The 18781-nt window shown below is 47.7% G+C and overlaps 1 protein-coding gene across 1 annotated transcript in view; it reads left to right on the top strand.

Moving 5' to 3' along the window:
• The window catches only part of ADGRB1 (adhesion G protein-coupled receptor B1), a 278120-nt gene that overhangs the window by 253341 nt on the left and 5998 nt on the right, over positions 1–18781 (top strand). Inside the window, exons 27-31 of the mRNA XM_065398580.1 lie at positions 457–552; positions 3458–3512; positions 7270–7940; positions 9151–9186; positions 10854–10958. Coding sequence (XP_065254652.1) covers positions 457–552; positions 3458–3512; positions 7270–7940; positions 9151–9186; positions 10854–10958 — 963 coding nt within the window. The remainder of the gene's footprint in view (positions 1–456; positions 553–3457; positions 3513–7269; positions 7941–9150; positions 9187–10853; positions 10959–18781) is intronic.

Genomic DNA, 18781 nt, shown 5'->3' with positions numbered 1-18781 from the left:
TTTTCATTAATTTCATTATCCATTTAGGCCCTCTCATTGCGGTCGTTAGGAGTTTTCCCATTGATTTCAGTGAGTTTTCGATGACACACAATATGCACACAGTATAGACTCTTGATCTGACATTATATATCCCTATGTCATGATTTATGCAACAGGGTCCTTTGTAAATAACATGGGTTACAGAATAAATTCATGGTTATTCCTGCCTAGGCAAATCCAGCAACTAACTACTTTGGAAGCTATCCCATGTAATAACCCTGTAAGCATGTAGGAACCTGGAGTTGTTGTGTTGGTGTGCCAGATATGTGTCCTCTCAGCCCCTCTGAAGTCATTGTGTAAGCCCTAAACAAACCCATGTGAGCATTACATTCTATCCCCAGCAGGGTTGGATGCTCCTTTGCTTTAAACAGTGCCTCTGTCTGACTCAGTCTTGTGCAAATCCGTTTCCCCCGGCAGGTCCAGGATGCAGTGAAGTGCCGAGTAGTGGACCGTCAAGAAGAGGGCAACGGAGACTCGGGAGGGTCATTTCAGAACGGACATGCTCAGCTAATGGTAGGATAAAGTGCCACCCGCTCGCTTGCCAAGGGACTCGGTGCTTTTAGCCTGGATCCAATGAACAGAGGGCTCTGTTTCAACATCTTAAGCTTAGCTGTCATCACTCTCCTTCTTTTAAATCTATGATTGGATCATGCGGGAGCTTGGGTGAGCCTCAGTTTCACCAATTTATAGCTCCAGTTCCCTTCATAACAATCAGGATCCCATCCCTCTCCCGCCCAGGCCTATGCAAGCACCGGGGCTGTTTTGTTGTTCAGATAAACCAGATCCTTTCGGTCTAAGGATGACAAACCCCACATGCACCTGCTTTCCCATAAAAGAAATTTCCCAGGCCTTTCTACCTCTGACAGGCTGCATGTCCTGTCCAGCATGGTGGTAGGAGACAGCAGTTTAATACCTATTCGCTCAGAGCATGTCACATCGTAGTCATGATTTTCAAGACATCCTTTCTGAGGAGACTTTCTTTCTCCGAAGTACTTTTCTTCCCCATTTCAGTAACGTTCCTTTCTGGGTGCTCATTTTAAGCTCATTTTGTGCAAAGATAGAAAACGTCATCCTGTTACGTGAGTCCTTTAAAACTGGACTAGATAAAGCCCTGGGAGAAGATGCTGTAGGGAACAATCCTGCATTGGCCCCTTCGCGATGGACTGGATGTCCTAACCTAAGAGGTCTTTCTTGTCTCTGATTTCTAACCTTTAGGTAAGCAGGTCAATCCCACAGTTTACAAGATTTTTCCCAGGCTCCAAAACAGGCCGGTTGGGGCTTTCCTCTATCCTTCTGCCTGAGTGTCCAGCCAGTCAGGCCCATAGATGCAACATATTCATAGATTCATAGAGCTCAAGGCTAGAGGGGACCATTAGATTATCTAGTCTGACCTCCTGTATAGCACAAGCCATAATATTTCACCCAGCTTGCCCCATATTGAGCCCAATAACTAAAGCTGATCTTCCAGAAAGGCATCCAGTCCTGAGTTGAAGACATCAAGAGAGAGAATCTACCACTTCCCTTGGTAGTTTGTCCCAGTGGTTAATCACTCTCACTGTTAAACATTTGTGCCTTATTTCTAATTTGAATTTCTCTGGCTTCAGCTTCCAGCCTTTTGTCCTTGTGGTGCCTTTCTCAGCTAGATGAAGGAGCTCCATGCGACACGGTGTTTTGTCCTGGTGAAGGTACTTGCACGCTGTCATCAAGTTACCTTCTTTTTGATCTGTTGAACAGATGGAGCTTGTCAAGTCTCTCATTATAAGCCCTCCTCGCCAGCCCTCCGATCACTTTTGTGGTTCATTTCTGCGCTCTCTTCAACTTTTCAGGGCCCTTTTTAAAATACAGACATGAGAACTGGCTGCAGTATTCCAGTATTGCTCTTGCCAATGTCGTGTACAGAGCTGAAATCACCTCCCTGCTCCTAGTCACTGTTCCCCTATTTAGACATCCAAGGATTGCATGAGCCCTCTTTGCGACAGCATCCCACTGAGAGCTTCTGCTGAGCTGCTTGTCCGCTCTCACCCCTAGATCCTTTTCAGCGTCTTTGCTTTCCAGAATACAGGTCCCCCATTGTGTAGGTATGACCTGCAGTCCTTGTTCCTAGATGGAGAACTTTGCATTTGACTGTATTAAAATACATTTTGTTTCACGGGGCCCCGCTTCACAAGCCATTCAGATCACTCTGCCTGACTGTAGTGTCCTTGTCATTATTTATCACTCTACCAATCTTCTATCACCTGCAAATTTTACCAGCAGTGATTTTATATTTACTTACAGATCATTGATAAAAATATTGAATAGCATCGGCCCCAGTAGCAATTCCTGCAGCATCCCACTAGAAACACCCCCATTCAACGATGATTCCCCATTGACAGCTAATTTTAGAGAGCTGTCAGTTAGCCAGTTCCTAATCCATTTAATGTGTGCTGTACTGATATTGTATAGTGGTCATTTTTGAATCAGAACATTGAGAGATACTAAGTCAAATGCCTTACAGAAGTCTGTGTATATTATATCTATGCGGTTGCCTTTATCAACCAACCTTGTCATCTCATCAAAGAATGAAATCAAGTTTGTTTGACAAGACCTATTTTCCATAAAAGCATGTTGATTGGCATTAATTATAATCCTAGCCTTTAATTTGTTATCAGTCGAATCCCACATCAGCTTTTCTATTCTTTTGCATGGGATTGATGTCGGGCTAACCAGCCTATGGTACCTAAGTCATCCTTCTTGCCAATATCATTAGCACCTTGCCAGTCTTCTGGTGTTTCCCCAACATTTCAAAATTTATTAATAATTAACATCAGCAGGTTAGAGATCTCCTCAGACAACTCTTTTAGTTGTGCAGGTTAGCTGGGCCTCCTGATTTCAAAATGTCTATCCCTGGTAGGTGCTGTTTAACATCCTCCTTAATTACTAATGGACTGGAAAGTACCACAACATCCTCCTGTGGTACCAGCACATCATCCTGCTGCTTAGCACATCTAGAATGGAAATATTTATCCAACACCTGTCTTTTCCACATCGCTATTAACACGATTACATGGATGCCCATGTTCTGGTGTGACTCCATTTCTCCCATTCTCTGGGATGATGGCAACCAAGTGATTCAAGGCAGGGCCTAGTTTAGGGGAGAGGAGGGCTGCATGTGGCTGCTTTTGGCATCCCCTGCTCAGGCATCCCCTGCTCCTGTTTGGGAGGGGCTGTGTCTTCTATCTCAAGGCCATTAGGCAGAGAGTCTGATTCCAAAGCGCTGAGCCGAGCCCTTGTTCGCGCCATTCTGTCTCGATTTTTATTGCTTTGTGTGTGGTCCATGAGTAGAAACGTTCATTGGATTCCAGGTTGCCTTCCCTTCTCCTCTTCCCCTCCCCCCCCCGCCCCGTTGACCACGCCCTCTGCTTTCTCTGTCTTTCAGACCGATTTTGAGAAGGATGTGGATATGGCTTGTAGATCAGGTGAGCACATCACAGGTGAGAAATCAACAAGTGACCTGGTTTGGGGATTGAACTTGGCCATTTTTTTTCCTTACTATTTGTGTTGTGTCTACGTCCCCTCAGTGGCTTGTGTGTATGTGTATGGGCTGTCCTCACTCCCGCCCCCACCTCAAGAATATTCCTAACTCCGCCCCTTCGCTTTGCTTATCCCCTCCCTCACCCACGCCTTGCTTGGCCTCTTGGCTAAGGTCAAGCCTCACCTTGATTTAACACCTTTTATCCAGAGCCTATGCCCTGCCTGGCAGGGGTGGTGGGATCCATGACCTTCTCCATCTCTCACTACTGGGTCCTGATTTTGTCTTTGCTCATAGAGTCATCTCTGGGGCTGGCCTCATACCCCTCAGGTGTCCTGAGAAATGGGTGTAAATCTGGAGCATCCTCCCCCAAATCCGTGAATGGACAATTGCCCTCTGGGTCCATCCATACCAGCAACCACTTGGGCAGTCATAGATCAGACTGTGCTTGGGGACATGGCCCACCCCCTCCCACACACAACCATTCATTGCAGCTCTGTAGATCTGCATGGGCCAGCAGTCCCTGCTGCCACAACCCCTCCTCAGTCGCTCCCGTTTGTCTCATGCCCACTGTGCTGTCTCTGAAAGTGCTGTCCGGAGTCTGCTGTGTTGCCTGTTCCTTTTTGCAGGTTCTGTTCCCTCCTGCCCTTGGCACGCCTGACCAGCTGGCTGATTTTAATCAAACCTTTTGCAGAATTTCCAACTCTCATTGGTTCGCCCAGATGCCTCCCCTTTCCCAAGCAAGAGTTTTCCCAGCTCACTTGGCCCTTGTGTATAATTCACATCTTCCAAACCAGGATCTCCCTCTAGCTGCCATGGACTTTGCATCCTGTGTGCTCATTTAGGGGGCATCACAGAAGAGTCTATCTATCTATCTATCTATCTATCTATCTATCTATCTATCTATCTATCTATCTATCTATCTATCTATCTATCTATCCCCATACACCACATCTATCTATCTATCTGTCTATCCCCATACACCCCTCTTTTATCTATCTATCTATCTATTGATCCCCATACACCCCCTCTTCTATCTATCTCCATACACCCCTCTTTTAACTATCTATCTATCCCCATACACCCCCTCTTCTATCTATCTCCATACACCCCTCTTTTAACTATCTATCTATCCCCATACACCCCCTCTTCTATCTATCTATCTCCATACACCCCTCTTCTATCTATCTATCTATCTATCTATCTATCTATCTATCTATCTATCCCCATACACCCCCGCTATCTATCTATCTATCCCCATCCACCCCTTCTATCTATCTATCTATCTATCTATCTATCTATCTATCTATCTATCTATCTATCGATCCCCATACACCCCCTCTTCTATCTATCTATCTATCTATCTATCTATCTATCTATCTATCTATCTATCTATCTATCTCCACACACCCCTCTTTTATCTATCTATCTATCTATCTATCTATCTATCTATCTATCTATCCCCATACACCCCTCTTCTATCTATCTATCCCCATACACCCCTCTTCTATCTATCTATCTATCTATCTATCTATCTATCTATCTATCTATCTATCTATCTATCTATCTATCCCCATACACCCCCTCATCTCTATCTATCCCCATACACCCCCTCTTCTATCTATGTAGCTATCTATCTATCTATCCCCATACACCTCCTCTTCTATCTATCTATCCCCATACACCCCTCTTCTATCTATCTATCTATCTATCTATCTATCTATCTATCTATCTATCTATCTATCCCCATACACCTCCTCTTCTATCTATCTATCCCCATACACCCCTCTTCTATCTATCTATCTATCTATCTATCTATCTATCTATCTATCTATCTATCTATCTATCTATCTATCCCCATCCACCCCTTCTATCTATCTATCTATCTATCTATCTATCTATCTATCTATCTATCTATCTATCTATCTATCTATCTATCTATCCTCCTTACCCTCATGATATTAATTCCACAGTCTCTTTCTGTCTATACCTTATTCAGGGTCTCTCTCTTTCTCCTCTCTCTCACACCGTATTTCTAGCGTGCTCTCTCCTGCTCTCTCTCCCCTTCCTTTCTGATGTTGAGGACCTGACTTTCAAAAAGGCAAGTGCAAAAATTGATGCTCTCAAGAGTGTGCCCGAGGTGCGCACATGATGGCCTCAGATGTGCACACAAGGCAGGTATTTGCACATACAGCTCGCTATTTGGGCATGTGCTCACTGGTCATGCCCAGTTTGCGTGCACAATAGTGTGCTTTTGTGAATCAGGTCCTGAAAATCAGTGCTGAGCCCTGGACAGGCTCCTCCGGTGCAGGAGATTTCCTTGTGCTGCCGTAGAGTCTCTGGCTCCTGGATTGGGTCTCCCCGAGCAATGGGAGGGAGCCTTTTGGTGTCAGGTGACTCCAGGACAGAAGACCCCTGATCTCCACCTCTGCTCACTAACCTGGCCTGGTTTTCTTTGCCAGCAGCCAGCTGTACAAGTCTTCAAACCCCAGCGGACAAGAAATGAAATAATCCCAATTTGTTGTGCGCCAGAGCCTCGAGACAGGACCTAAACACCACCCCTGGGGAAGCCAAAGCATGCAGCGAGCTCCCATGCACAAAGCATGTCCCAAGTGCTTCCTTGAATACAAGCCACAGTGTAAAAAAACACGCAACAACCCACTGGCTGTGGCTTTTGCTGAAAGGGCGTTGTTAATAAAGCACCGATCCTGATACCTTAACAAGGATGGGCTGGGTCTGTGCCAACATGTGGCATTTTCACTTAGAGTCAGTGGCAGAATTTGGCCCATGAATGGGGCCAAAGCAAAGTTATATCCTAGCGTTGTTCTCTGGCAAAGCCATAATGACTGAGACTGTCACCGTGCAGCAGGTCTGGCTTTCAAAGATGGTTTATGGTTGGTTTGTTTCTCCTGGCTTCCCTTTGATTTTGCCCTGCCTGCCCTGCACCCATTGGAGTGCTCATTTAGCACTCACCATGCCTGGCACAAGTGAGCAGTGAAACCGCAGCACCAGAAATCCACCTGTGCCATATAGTACCTTGATGGGAATGGCTGTATGGTGCCAGGTCACAGCAAAGCCTCTGCTTTGTCTCCTCTCCTGTCTGCTGCATTGGAAAAAAAATGTGTAAAAAGAGCCTGGTTTTTTGGTTGGTTTTGGCTGGAATTGTTTCCCCTTTTCCATGCTGAAATGCTGGGTAAGTAGCATTCAGCCCCGCCCACCCCAGAACCCTGTGACGTTATCCTCTGAGGACATCCAGGCTGATGTCACGAGCTTATTAACATTTCTGTTGCAGCCTAGAACCAGCTGAGCAGCAAAGAAGATTTGAACGAGACGAGGAACAGCTGTGTTTGTTTCTCTGTGTGTGTGTCCTGTTTATATCTCCGACTTGGCATGATTGCCCCACCCTCAGATTAAGGTTCTTTCCTATTTGAATAATGAGCACTCATTTAGCTCCCTTTGGCTTCGAGGCAGGGGGTGAGAACTTCAAAACCTGTGGTATAATTACCCCCCAATGTAAGCACTGGCCCAGTCGCAAGCGTGGGCATGTCACGGACATGGGGTCTAGGAGCCAGAAGCATTGATCCTCCATTTAACCTCTGTCTGAGAGAGTGGAGGGAACATGCCAAGGGGGTTTGACTGTGGTGAGATGGTTGACGTTGTGTGTGGAGCTCAGGTGAGGTGAGTCTGAGGTGCTGAGGATGCTTCTCTGTCGCCCGCAGTGCTGAATAAAGACATCACCACGTGCAGGACCTCGGCCATCACGGGCACGCTGAAGCGCCCGTCGCTGCAGGATGAGGAGAAGCTGAAGCTCCATCACCAGAAGGGGTCCTCGAACTTTAACAGTCTTCCAGCCAACGTCTCTAAGATGCACCTCCAGGGCTCCCCGCACTACCTGGGGGCCATCAACCTGAATGAGTTCAGCAACCACACGCTCACTCTGAAGAAGGAGAAGAACCAGCCGCCCAAGTCTATCTACATCTGCGATGGGGACATCTTCAAGAAGCTGGACTCTGAGCTCTCCCGGGCGCAGGAGCAATCCCTGGACACCAGCTACGTCATCTTGCCCAGCAACAGTTCCTCCACCCTGCGGGCCAAGCCACCCAAGGACGATGGCAAATACAGCATCAACATAGACCAGATGCCCCAAACCCGGCTCATCCACCTCAGCATGGCAACTGACCCGGGCTTCATCGTCAAGAGCCCGCCCAGGGAGCCCATGGCTATGACATGCACCGAGGTGCAGGGCTCCCCCATGCTGCAGCAGCAGCAGCAGAACCTCTGCAGCGAGTCGCAGATCCCCAACAGCCTGTGCGACCCGGGCGACTCAGGGAACTTGGGCATGGTGCCCAAGAGCGAGACAGTCTCCACCCTCTCCATGAGCTCCTTGGAGGTAAGCAGGCAACCTGCGGCCGCTTTCATCCATAAGAACATCCCAGTTGTCACATTGTTCATGCCACGCTTTTCCTTCTATGTTGATGCCTTCTCTCCTACAGTGGCCTATGCCAGATGTTCCAAGAGTAGAACCCTGCCTTGAATGTACCCAGCTGTGCAGTTTCAATACCTCTTTAATGGGAGGGGAAATTTCCTCATGACCTCCGCTAGTGATATCAAGTTACAGTTTGAATCTTGAGGATTAAGAACCCTTATAGTTTTCATCCTAGGTAGTTACAATGCAGATGCCGTCTCTTTTCCATATCAATGTCCAATCTGTTTTTGAAGCTTTCCCTCCCTCCTAGTTCCAGCACTGGGTATTTTGATCAAAGATTTTAGGATGGGAAGGAGCCAAAGAGTTTCTTAGCCCCTTTTTTTTAAATCCAGCAGATGCAGGCTGCAAGGTTCTCTTTATCTCCCATCAGCCCTATGGAAACTGGATGTATTGACAGTATTCAAAGATTATTCATGAGGTGTTAGCCAGACCACTCCCATTCATTTTAATCGCAGGCATGTGGCTAAACTTTCTGGTTGGCTTTGATGCTTTCAACCCTTCTGGGAAGAGATAGGTAAATACAGGTACGGGAAGCTACAGGAAAATTCCAGTGATTGCAGAGTTAAGCTCTATGTGTGCAATTCTCCCTCACAGACATCCCCTGCAACCCTATTGATGTCGGTGGCATTGCAGAGGGTATACATGAGTGCTGGATTTCCTTTTTTTTTTTTCCTGCTGCTTCTTCTGACTGCTGTCCTTTGGCAGCTCATTTCATCTTGTAACAACTCTCCCAAGTATAGAATTCCCACCCAGCCGGGTTCCGCCTTAGCAGACGTTTAGTCCCTCTTGGTTCTTATACTTGGCCCCAGTTCTAACAGTCTTGCGGCATCTGTCTCCTTTGTCCCCTGTTATAGGATGTGTCTCTCAACCTCTCCTATGCGTCCTTCAGGCTTTGGTCTCTGGTGCTCCCAGAGCTCACACACAGGTTCTCTCCCCTGGGGCAGTGACCAAAGTTGCTTCTATCACCCTTTGTATCAGAGCCAGAGCTGCATGGTGCAGGCAGAGCAGGGTGGGGAAGGAGGCAGGGGCTGTCTCTCTGTCTCTAGCCACTATGCAGGAGTGTGATCAACCCGTATCATCACTTACCAATCTTTCTTTCCCTTTGAATCTGCAGAGACGGAAATCCCGGTATGCAGAGCTAGATTTTGAGGTGAGCAGTTCCTCCTTTAAGTCCTTTTATGGAGGGGTGAGGTGGGGGAGAGGACCAGGCTCTGCTTTTCCCAGCGGGCGCTCCCCTACTGCCTTCACCAAAGAACCAGGGAAAGGGCTAGAAGCGGACAGGCGGCTTCAGCCAGCCTGGCTGAACAGGGAGGTTCGCCCTGTGTATCTATGACAGGTTTCAGAGTAGCAGCCGTGTTAGTCTGTATCCGCAAAAATAACAGGAGTACTTGTGGCACCTTAGAGACTAACAAATTTATTAGAGCATAAGCTTTCGTGGGCTACAACCCACTTCTTCGGATGCATATAGAGTGGTTCACTCTATATGCATCCGAAGAAGTGGGTTGTAGCCCACGAAAGCTTATGCTCTAATAAATTTGTTAGTCTCTAAGGTGCCACAAGTACTCCTGTTATTTTTCCTGTGTATCTAAACAAACGTGGGATTTACACTTATTTGGTATGGCTTCATTTATTGAGCAGCAACTGCTGAGTAAATGTTTGTAAATGAGGATTTTAAGTCAGTTTGCACAAGGCCTGTAAACAATTCCATCTGTCAGTGAGATGCCGATAGAAAGCTGTACTACAATATACCAGCATCAGGAGTCTGGGCCACTTTCCAGCCAGTGTGAGAAGGGTCAGAGGTCCTGAGTCTTAGGCCAGGTCTGTACTACAGACTTATATCGGTATAGCTACATCGCTGAGGGGTGTGAAAAATCCACCCCCTGAGCGGCGTAGTTATACCGACCTCACCCCGGTGTAGACAGTGTTATGTCGGCAGGAGAGTTTCCTGGCTCTCGCGGAGGTGGAGTAACTACGCCAACAGGAGACGCTCACCAGTGCAGCACTGTATGTGTAGAACTGCCCCCAAACATGAAATCTGCTCAGATGGTCCCCATCATCCTGGCATGGGAGCTCCTCACAAGATTAAGGAGCCTCCCCACGCCCCTCGGAGATGAGGAAGTATCCACGTCTTCCAGATGGGGAGATCTGAGGCACAGAAGGGGGAAGCAGGTGCTTTAAAGAGGAAGCCAGGCTTCACACAGGAAATCTCTGGCAGAGCTGGGAACTGAACGCAGGTCTCCTCAGTCCTATTGCAGTGCAATGAAGCCGTCACTTTGAAGGGGAAGGATGGTTGGGTGGTGAAGGCATCAAACCATCTTTCCTCTTCAAAGCTACTGCTTCATTCCAAAATCAGCCATCACTCCTGGGATTGCATGGGGAAGAAGGGAGTTTGCTTGAAGCCTGGGCTCCTAGGTTTGCTCCAAAATTTAGGACCCTGGGCTCAGTATGAAATAGGGACACTGTGTGGCTCCAAATTCTGAAACTCACATGTTGAACTAGATTCGAACTCAGGCCTCACACTTCTTCAAAAGCTTTGCAACCCTTGGAGAGCTTTCAGGCTGAGATTCAGGTTTGTCACAAATCCTGTAACTAGCCAAGACTCAGCTAGTTTGGTGTAGGCTGGAATTTTCCTGCCTGTAGCGAGATCTAGATTTCTAGTATCTAGGGCCAAGCTCCTCAAAGGGATTTGGGCACCTAACTTGAACCTAGGTGCCCACTTTGGCAGTTTCCTAGTTGGTGAGGGCAGGGTAGACTCTAATGCCATGAATCTTAAGGGGAGAAAGGTTTGCTGACCTGTCGCACACGTCTTTGCTTCAGAAAATCATGCACACGAGAAAGCGTCACCAGGACATGTTCCAGGACCTGAACAGGAAGCTGCAGCATGCGGAGAAGGAGAAGGAGTCTCCGACAACGGAGAGCAAGGTCAGTCACTCACCCTTTGGAGCTACTGGCTTCCCGCTCCAAGAACCATGATGAGCATGGGGATGGAGGAAAATATAGGGGCTCTTACCAGAACCCTGCACTTCAGTGTCACTCCACTCTCAATATCTGTGTGTGTGTGTGTGTGTGTGTGTGTGTGTGTGTGTGTGTGTGTGTGTGTGTGTGTGTGTGTAAAATCATAATGCTACTGCACAGCCAGTGACATGTTCACTCTCCTCTAGCTCACATGGCAACAGCTTGTAGTGCTGATACATACACTTCTGAGCTCTATTCCTCGTGTCTTGTGAGGCTGTGCGGTTCAGCTTGTGTCTGTGGTGTCCATCTTCTCGACACCTAGTAAATGGAAACTTTAACACCTTTACGGTGTGGACTGGGGAGCAGAGGGGGGTGCAGTGGAGATGGGTCAGATCCCGTTACTGTCTATGGGAGCTGGTCTCAAATCCAAGGCAGGAGTGGACAGCATAAGTTGTGACGGTTGGACTGTCAGGGAGGTGGGATTTATGCTGTGGAGGCAGCAGCGCCTTCAGATGGTCTGGGAAAGGAGAAGGATGCTGCTGAAGGAGTCAGACCTCAGGACAGGGGTTCCATTAAAAGCACTTGTGGCAGTGACCTGTTGTGTGGTGGCTTAGAATCATAGGGTTAGAAAGGACCGCAAGGGTCATCTAGTCTAACCCCCTGCCAAGATGCAGGATTTGTTGTGTCTAAACCAGGGATCGGCAACCTTTGGCATGCGGCCAGTCAGGGAAATCCGCTGGCGGGCCGGGACGGGTTGTTTACCTGCAGCGTCCGAAGGTTTGGCCGATCGCAGCTCTCACTGGCCGCGGTTTGCTGTTCCAGGCCAATGGGGGCTGCGGGAAGTGGTAGCCAGCACATCCCTCAGCCCACACTGCTTCCCGCAGCCCCCATTGGCCTGGAACAGCGAACTGCGGCCAGTGGGAGCCGCGATCGGCCGAACCTGCAGAGGTTCCAGGTAAACAAACCATCCCGGCCCCCCAGCAGAGTTCCCTGATGGGCTGCGTGCCAAAGGTTGCTGATCCCTGGTTTAAACCATCCCAGACAGATGGCTAGCCAGCCTCCTTTTGAAAACCTCCAATGAAAGAGCTTCCACGCCCACATTAGGCATCTGTTCCACTGTCCTACTGTTCTCACAGTTAGGAACTTTTTCTGAGCGACCTTCTGAGAGACCTTCAGTGGCAGGGAGGCGATGTTGGAAGAATACAGGGGAACGCCACGGAGGGGAAAAGAATAGGATCTGGAAACAAGAAAGGCCCATAGGCTGCTTCTGGCCCTGTGCAATTGTGTGCATGACACTGAATTTTACTGTGGCTGTTAGCTCCAGCGTATGTATCGATGTAAAGTTCTAAGCCATCCAGTCTGTGAGGTGGCCCCTGTAGGGACGTCCCCTCCAAGGAGTGAGTCCACCACAGGGAAGGCACATGTTGCACTAGTATGGGGAGGCATGCACTGTGGCCAAATCGGGTCCAGCATGAAAGAACCATAGTGGCAAAGAACTTTTGCTGCAGCAGTAAGGAAAAGCAGGCTGGCCAAAGGGCCATCTTTCTGGTGTCTGAGCCCCTCCATGCCTGCTGGGCTGGTGCCAAATGGTTGGCAAGGAATTTAATCTAGTCCAGCAGAGAGGGAAAATAAGTAGCAGCTGCAGAGTGGTGGGCAGCCTGGCTCAGGGCTGTTCTCTGTGAGACTCTTAGGGATTGCCCCAAAGTGGGATTTCTCTCTGTTGGTTGGAATTTCCCCCATCCATCTTCAAGAGAAGGCAGAGTTGGCATTCATGGCCATCTGTAGCATGGCCAAAAGGACCAGCCAGTGAGTGACTGCTGGGGCTTTTGTTAGGATTTAGTTAGAGCCCCATGGTTCAGAGTGTGATAGGGTGAGAGGTTTTGGTTGGTTCCATTATAAACACAGGGCCCAGATGTAACACTGGGATCTGGGCTGGGATCGTGCAGTCAATGGTGTTGGGAGTCAGGGTTTTTCTCCATGCAATCCCTGGTTTTACTGTGCTTGTGGTTTACTGCAAGGGGTCTGCTTGTGGGGACTGGCTGTTCAGAATGACTAGGACCCTCAGGCTGGCAAACAGCTTATACAAGAACCAGCCCTATTATTTGCCCAGACTCCAAATGGATCATTACTTGAGATGGACAGTCAGTACTACCCTTCACTTGCTATGCTCCTCTGTATTTCCCGGGTTTGGCCCAGGACTGGGAGCAGAAGAGCCTAAATATGGCAAGAAAGCCTCTCCATGTAACATTCCTAGGCCAGCTTTACAAACTCAGGTTGTTCAGATATTTCAGAGAAGTAGCTGAGCTTATTTGGTAGCCTAATGTTAGGAGACTTGGTTCCAGATACCGCACCAAAGGGCTTTCGGATGGTAACAGCTTTAGGCAGGTGCTGGAGTTAGACTGAGGAGATGTATAATTTAAATATTCACACAGAGCAGCCTGATTCACTTTCTGGCCATGACCTTTCTTACCTTAGGTGCATTAAATAAGGAGCCTTCTAAGCATTGGTATTCAGTGGTCAATAGTGGGGTTTGGTTATGCAAAGTCCTAAGCTAATAAGAAAAACTATCACTTCCCTCCTGCACCCCTTTCCTGTCATTCCTTGCACTGGCTGCCATCTGCCCTACAAGGTGGACCCCATATCAGAGAAGGCAACCTTTAGATACCACGGATACCTTTGTTAAACCCCCCCGTTTCTTTTCTGTGTGTGTTTAGGTTATAAAACGGTGGAGTGTTTCTTCTGGTGGAAGTGATAAAACTAACGTTAGCGTAAGTCTGCCTTTCTGCTTTGCATCAGAGAGCTTTGTAGACAAGTCCCAACCCCGCCATGACGCATGACTCCAAACACATTCCCTCACCGGTAGAAAACTCCTCAGCTTTTGGACACAAACGAGATCACGAGCATCCTGGAATGCCTCGTAACCTCCATAGTACCATGGAGGAGAAGGGACAGCTAGTGGGTCTTCTTGCTCATCAACCTGCATTGCTAAAGTTTTGATTTCATTCTCCCTAAGCACCCCTCCAATTGATGGCTGTCTAGTCTTGCCTTGACTATCTCCAGCAATGGCAATTTTCCAACCCCTCCAGGCAGCATGTTTCATTGCCAGGTTTCATCTCCTAGTTATGAAGCTTCTCCTAATCCTTCCACGACTCCTCCCGGCACTCCCCCTCCCTCAGATCAGAAACTTGCAGCTGAAATTCAGGGCAAATATCTACTTGAGAGAAAATGCCTTTGATGAAGTCTAGAATTGGTGCTTGCTCTGTTGTTTTGAATTCGAGTGACAGTCCCCCTTGTGTTCCATTGAGCCACTTCGTACCGGTCTGAAAATGATTAGTCCGTCATCGCATCTGGCTGGATTCTCTCAAATGAACCATTTTGCAACCACTATCCGTTCTGCAGAAAGAGCTGGGAGGAACTGGCTTTGGGTCTCACAGGTGGGGCTTGGGAAGGTGTCCTGGGAATGCAGCCATCACAAGTGGTTACTGTTTATAAGTTGTTCATATTTGGTATTAAAACACTCTTCTCCAAATACCTTCAGAAAAGAGCTACAGTTGAGTAACAGGAATCCTCTGCATTTCATGGGATACTTTTCCCTAGGTACCCTTAAAGCAATTTGTACTCTTTAATCCTTCAACACATCCTTGATAAGTTTATTAATGGGTTTCTATGACGGAGTTGCCCATGATAGCATTGGACTAGACATGATGACTTAGGAGCTCTCTCCCAGTATGGTGTTCCTATGAGAAGATAAGTATTATTGCTACACTCTTCTCACAGATGAGGAAGTCTGTCGCTCGGGGTGACTTGGAATAGGACTTGAGAGTCCTGACTGCTTGTATCCTCTTCTGACTGTTAGACACAATTTCTCAGCTACAAATAAAGGGCCAGATCCTCAGTTGGTATAAATCAATTTATACTCGCTGAGGATATTGTCCAATAAATCACATGCCACCATCATGATCTACTAAAGTGTCAGCATTCTTATGCCCTACTTTCCATGAGCTCACAAGGTTATTAACATTCAGATGTAAAGAGACGGAGAGGGAAATTAGTGTTATTTATTGTTATTATTAATTATTTTCTGATTGCAGTCGTGGACCAGGCCCCCGTTGTGCGAGGTGCTGGGAGAACACAGGCCAGAAAGACAGTCCCTGCCCCGAGTTGCTTACAATCTCAGAATAAGACAAGAGACAACAGATGGATCCAGGTAGACTGACGGGGGTGTAGAAGGAAACCGTGTGACAGTATTGGTCAGCATGATCAGCAGTGGTCTCAGAACACTGTTGGGTTTCCCCCGGGACCTCTTCCACTCAGTTCCCCAAGGACTCAGTTCAACTCCAGTCTCGTCACTTAGGTTCCTTTATTTGGCACACAGCAAAGCTCAAACTCAAGCTTAGAGGCGGTGGGTATAGGGGGTACCACACATCCATGGTACACAGCAAAACTTTAAATTATGTACCTGTGTAGTAACACTAGTACATGCATTTTTAACTCTATATTGCATTGTGCTTCATGATTGGCTTGGTTATTTTCAGGAACTTGTACAGCATGCTCTATCCATGTGCTGTTCATGTGTAGAACCTGATCTGTACAGTTCAGCTTTATCTTCTCCATCGTTCCTAGCACCAGGGCATTCCTACTTATCGTAGCTAGCACAGATACCCTGACACCAGCATACTGTTAACCTTCCATGCACCTTCCCAGTCATGCCAACTAAGAAATGAGGTCTGACTTATGTCTAGTTACTTATGCCCAGCCACACACCAGCAGCCTAACCGTAGTCGGGTTTTTTGTAGGCGTCATGGCAAAGCAGACTTTTAAGGAGGAATTTGAAGGAGGAGGAGGAAGTGCTCTCCTTAGCCCTGATTTCAGCAGGGTACTGAATCTTTTCAGCACATCAGCAGGCCCTGGAGCACAAAGGCCCAGGCCTTCAAAGGTGTTTAGGCTCCTAATTCCTATTGATTCCACTGATGCCTGTGGGGATCTGGGCCCAAGTGCTTTCAGTGAGTTGTCCCATGGGTACTTAAGTGGGTGCTTACATCTGGGCATGTATCTGAAAACCTTGCTGAATTTGGGCCCTGGAGCCTGAGTCGAAGACCATTGAAATCAGTGTATTCCCATTGTATTCAAAGGGCTGTGGATCAGGTTCCTAATGAACATTGGAGTTAACGAGATTTGGTGCCAGAGGCTCTGCTGTGGGATGGGGAGGAGCAAAGGAATAGCTCATGAAATGGAGAATGTATCTGAAACCTGATGACACGGTGGGTGGGGTAATATCTTTTATTGAACCCACTTCTGTTGGTGAGAGAGACAAGCTGTCGCGCTTCTTCAAATGTGGGCCAAAACCCAAAGGCATTTATATAGATAATCTAACCCTGACTAGTCGGGATAGGAAAGTCCAGTTTGTAGTAGCAGCGTTAACCGCAATTATTTCTATGCCTCCCACAGAGCATTGCTAATACTAAATTAATCCTGTGTCTCAGAGACCAATTAAATTGCCTAGTTCAAGACCAGGGTGGGATCGTCCCCTGCGGTATATTATCTATGTACCTCTTCATCTGTTTATTTCAGTTTATGAAAACCTGCCCAGCCAGTGCAGTGGGCACATGTCCAGCAGTTTATGATAGAAACTACATCACCCAATAGGACTAATTTTCAAAACATAAGGACAACGCTCTCCAAACTCCATCTGTATTTAAAGCAAGGATTTCCCATTACTTCCGCCCAAGTACTGCGGCTAAAATAAATGGGTCTTACATGTCTGGGCTCTGATGAACCAGTCAGGGATGTAAATTTCACTGCCAAAGAGATGATAAAGTATACTACTAGAGGGCTCTTAAATCTAGCAGACAAAGACATAACAAGACGTCGTGGCTGGAATTTGGAGTCAGCAAAGTTCAAGTTGAAGTAAGGATCCAGATTTTTAACACAGAGAGTAATTAACTCTTGGAACAGCTTGCCAAGGGATGTGGTAAATTCACCCTCTCTTGGAGTCTTCAAATCAAGATTGAACATGTCACTAAGAGATCCAGAAGTTATTGGGCTGGATGCAGGAATCCCTGGATGAGGTTCTCTGGCCTGTGTTATCCAGGAGGTCAGACTAGATGACCATAATGGCCCTTCTGGCCTTCAAATCTATTAATCTCATCTCCAAAAAGCATCTGCCTTCAATCCCTTCATGAGTAAACTGGGGAGAATTTTAGGTCAGGGCCCTGAGAGGATGCTGCCTGTCATGCTAGCAGTGGGGAAGGGTGTTCTTTGAAGTAACCAGGACCCAACTCATTTAAGGATTCATAGGTTGCAACCAAGAGAGCGCAGGTCACAGAGTGAAGGTGTAACACGCTCCCTGCGAGCAAAGGGAAGCGGTGGCAGCCTCCCGAGCAAACACAAACGATTAAAAGCACTCTTGGCCACTGCTGCCATCTGGGCATCCAACCGGCCCTTGGCTTGCAAAAAATGGGCACATTCCCTCGACAGAGGCAGCTGATATCACCTTCCCCCAATTGCGTCAGTCTTCCCCCTCCGATCTGGGTGAAGACTCAGCCAGCTTGCCCTCACTCCCAGCCAAAGGGATCCTACAGTGTCCCTCTAGGGCAATTTAAGATCACTTTGTGCTGCTCTGGCTGTACCATGCTGGGGGGTTGGTTTATTACTGGCTCAGAAGATCGAGTTCCACCTACTGAATAGCCAGCGTCACTCTGTGTCCCTCCCGTTGGGTCATTCTTTGGCTGATACGAATTGTTGCCCAGATCCTGTCTGCTAAAAAAAACCCCAAGTTAAGCCGCTGGAAACCTTGTTGCTAACGCATTTCTCTATTCAAATGCTAATCAGTACCTGATGATTACAGACTATGGGCCAGATAGAGGACAACCCCTCCCCCAAGCTCTGTCTCTCTCCAGCCAAGAGCTGGGAACGTTAAAGCAGGGATGGTAGAGAGCCATGTAGAGCCACTCTGTAAGCTGCTCCTCCTAGTAACTTAGTCAGAGGTTCTAAGTGAGGCTTTTACTGGGTGTTGTCGGAAGCCGACGCACTCTGCAAGAGCATAGTATAAAAGATGAGCCTGTACAGGTTTCAAGGTAAGGGTCTCCTTGCTCAGCGCCTGCTTTGAAAGCGATGAAAGTGATTCTCCTGCAGTTCCGCTCCCTGGGCGTTCTTTGATCCGGCACCATTGGGAGAGTTTGAGTCACACAAAAGTCCTCTCTCTCAGTGTCTAGTTTTGCAGCTCGTTCTTTACTTTTGTCGAGACCAGCAAATGCGATTCCAAAAGGAGCTGTGTAAAATTCCGTGGATTCCTTGTGCCGGGGGTTCTTGCACACCTTTTATTTTCGCTCTCAAGGGGTGTGAGCCCCCCTGGGCCTTGGTCGGAGTTTTGGATTTGAACAAAGTCCAATGTTCAAAGGGCCAGTCTACCATGGAGGGGAGGGATAGCTCAGTGGTTTGAGCATTGGCCTGCTAAACCCAGGGTTGTGAGTTCAATCCTTGAGGGGGCCATTTAGGGAACTGGGGTTAAAGAAAAAAAAAAAAAAGTCCTGGGGATTGGTCCCGCTTTGAGCAGCGGGTTGGACTAGATGATCTCCTCAGGTCCCTTCCAACCCTGCTATTCTATGATAAAGTCTAAACTGGACATGTTTTGAGCCAGAAATGGGCTGACAGTCACTTAGGGTATGTCTACACGGTGTGTTGGAGCCTGCAGAAGCGAGCCTCCGAGCCTGGGTTGACAGACTTGAGCTAGCAGGACTCGCTCTAGTGCACTAAAAATAGCTGTATAGACAGTGCTTTGAAGTGGAGTT

Source organism: Emys orbicularis, chromosome 2 (assembly GCF_028017835.1).
Source record: "Emys orbicularis isolate rEmyOrb1 chromosome 2, rEmyOrb1.hap1, whole genome shotgun sequence".
Classification (NCBI taxonomy): domain Eukaryota; kingdom Metazoa; phylum Chordata; order Testudines; family Emydidae; genus Emys; species Emys orbicularis.
This window is presented reverse-complemented; position numbering and strand designations above follow the sequence as displayed.